Below are 11,044 nucleotides of genomic sequence, written 5' to 3'. Positions count from 1 at the left end.
CCCAAGTCTGGTTATGTGCTAAGGAGTCCATCTCTTCTTTCATGGCTTGCTCCCACTTCTTCCTAGTTTCTACCTGCACTGCTTCTTCATAACATTCTAGTTCACCAGAATCAGTCAACAATACATAATATAATGAACGAGAGTATTGTTCAGGGGGTCTACTTATCCTGGTAGATCTTCTAACCCCACTTTCAGGTGTTTGAGGTGCTTATTGTTGTTGTGGTTGTCGTTGTTGTTATGGCTATTGATCATTATGATTTTTCAGGCAACTTCACTTTTTCTGTGATATCATCAAGCATTCTGTATTCTATGTTTTCTTTTTCCTGTTTCTTTTCCTGCAACTGATCCTTATACAAAACCTTTTCATTGAATATGACATCTCTGCTCCTAATCATTTTGTGTTTTTCATAATTATAAAAGTGATAACCAAAATCACTAACACCATATCCAATAAAGGTACATTTCTTTGATTTTTCCTCAAGCTTTTTTCTATTTTCTTTATTAATGTGGACAAAGGATTCACAACCGAAAGTCTTTAAAAATGAGTAGTTTACCTTTTTACCTATCCATGCCTCCTCTGGAATACCACCATCTAAGGAACTTGAAGGCCCTCTATTTATTAGATAAACAACAGTATCTACAACATTTGCCCAAAATTTTAAAGGCAATACTACATGCAATCTCATGCACCTTGCACGCTCCATGATTGTCCTGTTCATCCTTTCTGACACACCATTTTTTTGTGGTGTTCCTGGAACTGTCTTCTCTCTGTGAATTCCATTCTATGAACAGTACCTATCAAACTCTTTGCTGCAATATTCACCTCCATTGTTTGATCGAGACACTTCAACATTTTTCCTATCTCATTTTCAACCAAATATTTCCATTTCTTGAAAGTATCAAATACATCAGATTTATTTCGAATACTATAAATCTAGGTTTTTTGGTTGCATCATCAATAAAAGTAACATAATAATGCGATCCATCGAGAGATGATACCTGAGCAGGTCCCCATACATCTGTATGCACAAACTCTAGTTTTTCACTCTTCGTTTCTTTCCCAACTCTGAGGAATCTGACTCTCTTCTGTTTCCATAAACACAATTCTCAAAAAATTTTAAATCAAAATGCTTCAAACCTGGCAACAAATTTCTTGAGTGAAGAATCTGCATCCCCTTCTCACTCATGTGCCCAAGCCTATGATGACACAATGCCGTATCTTCTCCTGTAGAGGTTAAATCATTAACAGAATTAGAAATGCCATTACATAAATACAATATACCAACCTTTTCTCCTTTTGCTATTACCAGGGATCCTTTAATGACCTTCCAAGTTTTATTTGTAAAAGTAGTCACACAACCTTCACCTCCCAACTACCCTATTGAAATTAAATTTTTCTTTAGATCTAGAACATGCCTTACCTCCTTCAATAGCCATTGAGTTCCATTCCGCTGTTTTATGAAAATTGTACCCATTCCAATGGTTTTACAGGGTTTATCATCACCCAATTGAACCTATCCCAAATCTCCTTGAACATAATCATGAAAATTTTTCCTATCAAGGTGTTGCATGGAATGAGGCCCGTGAATCTACCGCCCAGGCATTAATAATATTTTCTGATGTAATAATCAAAGCATCTTGCAAGACATCACCTATCACATTCACTTCATGATTGTTTTCTTGCTGCGCGTCTCCTTCTTTTCCCTTATGAGACTTGTAGTATTTTTTCAGGTGTCCTTTCTTCCCGCACTTCCAGCACACTATCCTTGATCTTGACTTGGATCTTCCTTTCCTTTACTTACTGCGATATCCTGGGCTCTTTCCTCTTTCCATTATTCTTACCCTAGTCTTTGCAGTCAAATCATTACCTGATGTCTCACCGGAGCTTTTCCGTCGCATTTCCTCGATAAGGATTGCACCAACAACATCATCAAACTTTAAAGTACCAGATTCAGAGACAGAGTTACTAATGGCCATAACTAAACCATTCCAACTTTTTGGCAATGAGCACAGAAATAACAGAGCCCTAACTTCATCATCAAAAGTTACCCCTACAAAACTTAACTAACTGGTAATTGTATTAAATTCATTTAAATGATCAACAACAGATCCACCTTCTGACATATTCATATTAAATAAATGCTTCATAAGAAATACCTTATTTGAGGCTGAGGGTTTTTCATATAGTTTGGCCAATGCCGACATTAAACCCTCTGTTGTTGTTTCCTTTGAAATATTAAAGGCTACCGACATCACTAGGCACAACCGTATTGTTCCAAGTGCCTTTCTGTCGATAATATCCCATTCTGTGTCTGTCATACTCACCAACTTCTTTGTCTTTCCACTCAATGGTTGTGTTCTGCTGTTCAATAACCCCCCATTTAATAAAAATTTTACTTTCAAAACTATAATATGAAATGGGTCCCTTTTAGATTGAATTGGTATCAACTTATCATTCCTCAAAAGGTCCGAAAAGAAATAAAACATTATAAAACCTTTTGAGACAATATATAATCGGTCTTATAATAAAAAATGAATAATTCTTTATTATTGCGATAAAGCGATCGCAATAACAAAGGATGCACAAAAAAGGCCCATTGGTTTTCCCCGATGCGACAAACGCGAATAACTATCGGATATCGGGAAGGTAAGCAATTGTAACAAAATGCCCCTCTCTTTGCTCCGATGCAATATCGCTATCGGCGATTGGGGAATGTAACACGCATGCAACTAAAAGCCCTCTTCTGAAAACTCCCGATGCGAATTGGCGATATCGCTATCGGCGATCGGGGATCCCGTAATAACACCAATATAACAACTTAAGCATTCCTCCGATCCCCAATTGCGATAAAGCTAAGCGCGACTTTCAAAAAGGATTAATAAGGCTTGGGTATATTATGTTTAATTATTATTAAAAGCCTTTCTATTCCCGATAGTGATTCACTTATGCCTAACCGCCAAAACATCAAAGCCACACTTAAATGAATTATTTGGCCAATAAACGATATGATGAGCATTTAAATGATTGACAGGTTTAAACGGCCAATTAATGGAGCAGTAATGCCAAAATCTCTTCAGAGATTGTATCCACGGCCACCTTTTTTTTTTTCTGAATATGATTAATTCTATTATCGTACAAAACAAAAATACAAAATAGAGTACATTGGGCAAGGCTAAGAAAATTTGCCTGTCAGCCCTTGCCTTGCCCTGTTATCAGATCCAAAATTGAAAAGATTCAAAATTGGAATTGTAGCTTGACCTTTGCCGACACAGTTACATAACATAAAATGACTGAAACGACACCAAGACACCAGGGCCATGGACTGACCCAGACAAAGACAAACAGACATCTGGACAAAGACCAATGACACCTGAACCATTACAGTTGACACCTGAACATTACATTCGACACATTGACAGAGATAATGCCGCCACATAGCCGAGATACACATCGAGATCCCAACAAAAATAACAGAGATTACCGGGGCGAGTTCAATCCTCATCAGTAGTCTCGGGCACCTCTGCAATTCGACACCCAAAACGGAGCACGTCCTCTGAATCTGAAAGCTGGATGACTGTGTCTGGGCTTCCCTCTCGGGCTGGCCTGCTCGGACCAGCATAATCAGCATGCGTAGAAGGGCCAGCATCCGGGTCATAGTTGGTAGCAGGGCGCTCAAGATCCAGCCCGCATTCACAACCAGGCGCAAACCAACTCGGCCCAGGTTCACGTCCATGTGCCGACCAACCCGTTCCAGCTCCAACCGGAAGGCACGCAATAGGGGAATTCTCCCTGCTAGAGCGCTGCCCTTCCGGCAGAGGCTCGACCTCCACATTCTGAGTGACTCCAGGCTCGACCGCTATCGAAACAACCAAAGTGGAATTGACTTGAGGGCAGGGGAGCCGATACCTGAGCATGGGGAGCTCCCGCTGCCCTTCTTCAGAATTTGGGCTTCTGCCATGATGCCCCCCCTCCTCCTCATTGCTGCCCTGAAATCTCTGAGGCAGCGAAGTTACCTCGAGGGAGGAAGAGGGCGAATAGTAATCGTTCTGCGGGAGGGCCCTGCCCTGAATTCCCCCTCTTCGGCTGCCCATTCGCGGTCTTGCTCTCGGCATTACTGCGCCCCTTCCTACACAGGCACTCTGAGCTTCAACAGCGACCAGAACTAATACCAGCACCAAGAACCAACACCAGCGCCAAGAACCGACCCCAGCGCCCAGAACCAACACCAGCGGCAAGAACCAATACCAGCGCCAAGAATCAACACCAGGCTTGCAAACCGGCGGCACACCTCTCAGATCCTCATTCCCATTTCCGTCTGAGCGGAGCAGGGTCTCATTGCTATGCTCACTCATACTCTCCTGCCGAGCCAGCTTGCTCAGTTTAAACCGCATCACAGCGACGAAGTCCAGCGTCCTCCCTCGAGCCGAGTAGACAGGCATTAATGCCTTCATTCCCCTGCATTCAAGCGGGTTAATGCCCCGCTGCGCGTGGTACCGCCGGACGCCGTGGGCATGCCACCTGCCCACGTGATGGCGCGTGCCATTCCCATAGCCTTTATGCACCCGCATCCGGGATGTTGAAATCCTTCTTCGCCAGAGAGATGCAGTCATTGTTGAGCTTGTCATCTTCTGAGTTGTCCAGTGAGCCTACAAAGTAAGGTATACACTGGGAAGCACCTTGGTTGGCTAATCTATCAGCCACCTTGTTCGCTGTTCTTCGTACGTGCTTGAATGTTATACTTTGGGGAGTTTGTAGCTTTTCCTCCATAGATTCCAACCTGCTTAATAGTCTCCAGCTTGTGGCGACCTTGACCGCGGGCGTACCTGCCTGGATTCTTTGGGCAGCACTGATAAGGATTAAGGAGTCTCCTTCTACTTCCAAAGGGAAGTAATTGTTCTGCTCTGCAAGGCATAAGCCTCTCCATAAGCCTTCTAATTCAGCTACATTATTCGTATCTTTACCCAACGAGCCATAGAAGATCTGAATTATTTCCCCTGTGTGATTTCGGAAGAGTCCTCCATAACCTGCGAGCCCTGGATTACCTTTGGCAGCCCCATCGAAGTTTAACTTGAAGGTAGCATAAGCTGGAGGGGACCAGCTAGAAGGAGAGGCGCTGCTGTTGGAGGATCGGGTGCCTTCTTTCTTTATCGCTGAGAGGTTTATGTTCCAAGACTTCAGGATCCGGCATTCTAAAGGGGAGTCTGGCATATCCGCATCTGTCCAGGATTTGAGGGCCAGAGTTTCTTGCAGCTGTTTGTTGAGGATTAACCATAAGGCTTCAGTGGGCCGGGAGGAGTTGTTGAAGATCCTGTGGTTTCTTTCTTTCCAGAGAATCCAGTATATGAATCCTGGTAAGAGTCTCCACAGAAAGTTGAGAAGCTGACTTTTGAAAGGGGAGGGAGCCCAATTCCTTAAGTTTTCAGCTATGTCTTCTGTTCTGGCCTCTGATCTCATGTTACAGCTCTCAACTTTCCTCCAAATTTGCTCAGCGAGCGGGCAGGTTTCCATGAGATGTCCAATTGTCTCAGAGTTAATGTTGCAGTTCGGGCATCTTGAAGGCCCCACGAATCCACGCTTTATCAGGTTGTCCCAAGTGAGTACTCTTCTTTTACTGAGCAGCCATAAGAAAGTGGAGATTTTGGGCCAAATTCCTGGTTGCCATATCTTTTCCCAGATCTGGTCCTTGTTGAGCTGGTCTCCAGTGTATCTGAGCTGATGGGCTTCTTTAGTGGTAAATGTGCCTTTATGCTGATGGCCCCATCTGAGGCGATCCTGTAGAGTGGAGTATCGAATTTTCCTGAATGATAATTCTTGCTCTATGTCCTCATATGTCTCTCCTTGCCAATTACTTTGCCAGAGATTGGCTTTCTTCCAGGTTCTGAAGTCGGTGTTTGCAGAATGTTGCCAAAATTGATTGACTTGAGTGAGGTGTGCATGCTGCATCTGCTCTTGCCAGAGAGGCTTGTGAAAAACTGTGGCTAGCTTGGGGAGCTGCTGCCACGAGTCCTCCCAAAATCTTGCTGTAGTGCCGGAGTGAATCTCCCAGAAGCTATGCTCTTGAATGAATTTGCTGTGAGGTTTGGCTGCGTTCCACATAGGTGATCCCTGAGTAGTGGAGTTGATTCTGATTAAATCATTCCATTGACTGCCTGGTGCATATTTTGCTTGCCATAGTTTGGCCCATGGTACGTTGGGCTTAGTGATCCAATTCCACCACATGCGAGCACCCATATTATTGTTGCTCTGTAAAGGGTCTCGTAGTCCCAGGCCCCCTTCAGATTTGGGTTTGCAGACATCTTTCCAATTTACGAGCGCCCATTTTCTGTTCAGGCCAGTAGACCCCCAGAGGAAGTTTCGCTGGAGATTGCGGATAGATTTAAGAACCCATTTAGGTGCGGCCAATAGAGAAAAGAGGTACAATGGCATGGCTTGAAGGACCGATTTGATCAGGACAAGCCTGCTGGCGATATTGAGAGCTCGGAAGGTCCAAAGGGAGAGTTTGGATTCAAGCTTATCTAGAAGAGACTGCCAGGAGGAATGTTTGATAGCTGCAGCAGCCAGGGGTGCCCCTAAGTAGGTCGACGGAAGCTTGGAAATAGTAAACTGCAAAATTCGAGCTATGTTCCTTTGAGTGGAGAGGGGGGTATTAAAGAAATATAGCTGAGATTTCGACGCATTGATGGAGGTACCTGAAGCTTTGGAAAATATGGAGAGCAGAGACTTGAAGACAGAGGCTTCTTGCGAGGATGGGTGGCCAAAGAGCATGGTGTCGTCAACAAATTGTTGGTGGGATTGGGGAGGAAGGCCATGAACAGAGATGCCTTTGAGCATTTGAGTAGAGACGGCTGCCTTTAACAGTCTGCCTAGCCCTTCTGCCATAAGAACAAAGAGGAAAGGCGACAAGGGGTCCCCTTGTCTTATGCCCCTTGAAGGCCGAAAAGGATGAGATGGAGAACCATTTAACAGAACAGAAAAGCTTGGAGAGGAGATCAAATTGTAGATCCATCTTGTCCAAGTATGACTGAAGCCAAAAGCTATAAGCACTTTTTGAATATAGTTCCAACTGAGCTTGTCAAATGCTTTGGATAGATCTAGTTTTAGAAGCATACCTGGCTTTTTTAGTATCTTGAGAGAGTGAATCACCTCATTTGATAAGACGATGCCATCCATGATCTGCCTCCCTTCAACATAACCTGTTTGTTCCGGTGAAATGAGTAAGGGTAGGAGAGGTTTTAGCCGATTTGCGATGACCTTAGAGATAAGCTTGTATATGACATTGCATAAAGCAATGGGTCTAAAGCTTTCGGGCTTGCTTGGTTCCGCACATTTGGGAACTAGTGCGATGAAGGTGGTATTGAGGGCTGGAAGAATCCAATGCATGCTTCTTGATTCTTCCACCAGCTCCCATACCTCTTCTTTAATTAACTCCCAGAATTCATGGTAGAAATTGGCAGTAAAGCCGTCTGGCCCCGGGGCTTTGCCGTCCTTGAGCTGGTTCATTGCTTCTTCAATTTCTTTCAGGGAGGTGGGCTGAAGTAATTTGTTGTTGTGCTCATCTGTTATTATTCTGGGAATATGCTGTGTGATGGCTCTGATTTCTGCGTCCCTGTTTCCTTCCGGCTCTTTAAGGATGTCTTGAAAGTAATGTATTAATTCCTTTTCCATGTCTTCGTGGGCTTCGACTCGCTCTCCTTGTTGGTTGTTGATGAATGTGATGTTGTTATACATGCGCCTTTGAAGAGCTGTTCTATGAAAAAATTTTGTATTCTTTTCGCCCTCTTTTAGCCAGCTGATTCGTGATTTCTGTCGCCAAAGTATTTCTTCTTGCTTTCTCCGTTCTTCTAATCGATTCCAGAGGATTTGCTCTTGTTGGGATTGCTCCTCCGTGCGTCCTTCTTTGATGATATCTTGCTGTAGTGCTTCCATTTGCTTCTCCAACCTTTGTCGATCCTCATGAATGTTGCCAAATTGAGTTTTGTTCCAATTCTTGAGTACTTGCTTTAGGTTTTTCAACTTTTGCTGGAATTGAAACATTTTGGCTCCTTCTGATGGCCTGTAAGACTTCCATGCCTCCTCTACAATCTGCCTGAACTTTGCGTTTGTGAACCAAAATGCTTCAAAGCGGAAGGGCCTATTGCATCTTGTACCGGGCCGAGACCAATGAAGCACGATGGGCCAGTGGTCCGAACCTCCGTGGGGCAGAATTGAAGCATTGAAGTCTCCTCCTAGATGGATTGCATTGTCTGAGAGGAGGAACCTGTCAAGCCGAGAGGCAATATGGTTGGCCCCACTGCGCTTGTTAGTCCAGGTGAAAATCCCATTGGTGGTCGGAATATCCATTAAGTGGTTGTCCTGTATAAAGTCTCTGAGTCCTTTGCTATCGTTTTCTAATCTTGTTCTTCCCCCTGTTTTCTCCTCCAGTGACTGAATGATGTTGAAATCGCCTCCACTAATCCAGAGCGGGAACTGTCTGTGCTCATTTAAACTGGAGATCGTGTTTAGCAGATCTAATTTCTGCTGAATGCTTTGCGGAAAGTAAACATTGGAAAGGTGCCCGTGGATGTTTGTTCCAATGAGATGAAAGGAGGCTTGAATGAGAAAATGGGTGGCGTGGAAGTCGTAAAGATTGAGTATCTGTGGATTCCACAGAATAGCTAGACCTCCAGAAGCCCCTGAAGAGTCTACTGACATTGAGCTACTACCAGCCCAGATCTTATTTCTTACTTTGTCCATGGCTATTGTGCTATTTTTGGTTTCTTGAAGAAAAACTATAGAGGGTTTTTCTTGTTGTATCAAGTTCTTGATCATCCTAATTTTTGAGGGGCTGTTGAGTCCTCTCACATTCCAGGAGATGAGCTTCATGGTAAATGGGATGCAGGTTTGTAAAACTTGGTCAGCTTAGGGAATCTTCCTGATTCCATAAGCAATTCCCCTACTGCAATGGTCCTCTGCAAGTCAGTTTTGCGCCCCCTCTTCTTGGTTTCTTTGAGACTCTTTTTGATATCCCATGGACTTCCTCCCTGTATGCCTAGATGCTTGTTGTGCTGTACCTTGGCTAGGACTCCTTCCAGCCGCTCTATTTGCCAGGGAGGAATAGTATTGTATTCCTTTTGCTTGCAGGCTGCTTCAAGTTTTAAGATGTCTATTCCTTCGAGGATGATGTTCTCCGGATCCTGTTCCATGTTGCTAGGGGCATTTTGTTCATCTTCCGCTATGGTGTTTTGTAAGCTTAGTGCTAATGCTGCATCCATATCCATGTCGGATGCCATTTGCTTGGGATCTAATTTTGATTTCCCTTTGCCAGCGGATGAATCATTGGGATCAGTTACTGCCTTTGGAATATCTTCAAAAGGAGAGAGGGGAGATTGAACAGCGCTGGGTTTAACTGAAGGCTTAGGAGCTTGGGGTTTAAGGGATGAAGATGGCTGAGAGTCAGAGTCGAAAGGCTCTCCACTGGAAGGATCTTGGTTGGCAAGAGGCGAAAACTTGTTCCGAGAGTCTAATCTGGTAGGGATATCAGGGGCAGCCTGATTCTTCTTAGTATGCCGGCGGCGGTTGGGGATGATGGTGAAACCTTCTGAGTCAGTCTGAGTTTCTGATGTAAAGGCTTTGGTTTGTTGATTAAGAGGGCAGTCCCTAAACAGGTGTCCATGAGCATGGCACTTGCGGCAGCGAAAAGGGATGTGTTCATAATCAAGGGTTTGTTCCCATTCAAAATCTTCGTGAAAGAGACTTACCGATTCTGCCAGTGTCTTGGCAAGGTGCATCTTGACGCAGATCCGTGCATAGGAAGTATATTTGCGCTTCTTTGTTTCCTCAGCAACTTTGATGAAGGTTCCCAATCGGTTTCCAATGTCTGCAAGCGTTTCTTCCTTCCAATATTCCACAGGGAGCCCGTACATTCTGATCCATACTGGAGCCCAGCTGAAATCTTCTTTGTTCGGGTCAAATCGTGGCTTCCATTCTGTGAGGTACAGTCCTGATGAGTTGAAAAAGTATGGGCCTCCCTCAAATACCTTGGTTTTGTCCTCCAGGCAGTTAAATATGGCTGTGAAGAAGCCTTTTGGACCCAGTTGCAGTGTGACTTGTCCCTTTGGTTTCCACTTTGATTCGATCCAGCCATTCAGGGCTCTTTCTGTCGGCCAGAAGCCCAAGAATTTGCCTATCAGTGCATGGTCCTGCATGTACTGTATTTCGCCATTGATTCGATGACTAGGCAGTTCTATCCTGATGCGCTCTGTCGACTTGGGAATACATGTAGCCGAGGTCGCCTTTGGCTGTGACGAAGAGGCGTTTTGGCCCTTTTCATTTGCTGGGTCTGTGGCTGCAGTCTGATCTGCAGGAATCTCCTGATCGGTGGTCTTCGGTACTTCTTGCTCTTTTTCACGATTTGTGTCAGGAGGAGTCAGCGGCATGCTGTTCTTTTTTCCACCGGCGGTAGAGTCATTCGAAGGAGGGGGGGCAGAGCCCGCCCCTCCTGCAGGCGGTACCATGGAAAGCCTTCAGTAAAGGACTGGCGGCTTGACGAGCTCTGTCAAGAACGAGCAGGTAGTAGGGTTCAGAGATGGCGGCAGGTGCTCAGGCATCCGTAGGGTTGCAGAGCGATTCTCTAATTTCCAACCATAGTCACTATTCGTGTTGGTATGAATGTTAATCCCAAAGGTCACCATCCGCGGCCACCTTATGTTAATCCTCCATTATTCATTGATTGATATAACTCTTTCATATTTGGTTTGCGCCACCTATTCTCTGCATTACGTTCATTTTATCTCCTGTGCAGAGCTCCTCCAAAGCAGCAAATATAGGCCAAATGGGGAAGAAGTCTAAGAAATCTGCAACATCTTCAGCTTCCGCAATAACAGGACAACACACTGCCGATCCGGGACCAAGTAAAAAAGGATTAATCTCAGACACCACATGTCTTGGTCTCGGTAATACTACTTGGCAGAGCACCTGTAATCTGGTTGAGGCCGAAGAGCCTCAGGAAACATCAGTACAAGCTACAGCTGACTCAACCCGGAAGTCTGAGGCAACCCTAAAGGA

At 44.7% G+C, this 11,044-nt stretch overlaps 1 protein-coding gene across 1 annotated transcript; it reads right to left on the bottom strand.

Annotated features, from left to right (window-relative positions):
- Positions 1-4,555: 4,555 nt before the first annotated feature.
- On the bottom strand, positions 4,556-8,734 carry LOC149199284 (uncharacterized). The gene has a single exon (XM_089400530.1). It carries the CDS (start codon positions 8,732-8,734, stop codon positions 4,556-4,558), a length of 4,179 nt encoding a protein of 1,392 aa, XP_089256656.1.
- Between the last annotated feature and the right edge of the window lie 2,310 nt (positions 8,735-11,044).

This window comes from Pinus tabuliformis, chromosome 2_1, assembly GCF_031772625.1.
Source record: "Pinus tabuliformis cultivar Carrire ecotype Pingquan chromosome 2_1, CPIR1, whole genome shotgun sequence".
Lineage (NCBI taxonomy): Eukaryota > Viridiplantae > Streptophyta > Pinopsida > Pinales > Pinaceae > Pinus > Pinus tabuliformis.
This window is presented reverse-complemented; position numbering and strand designations above follow the sequence as displayed.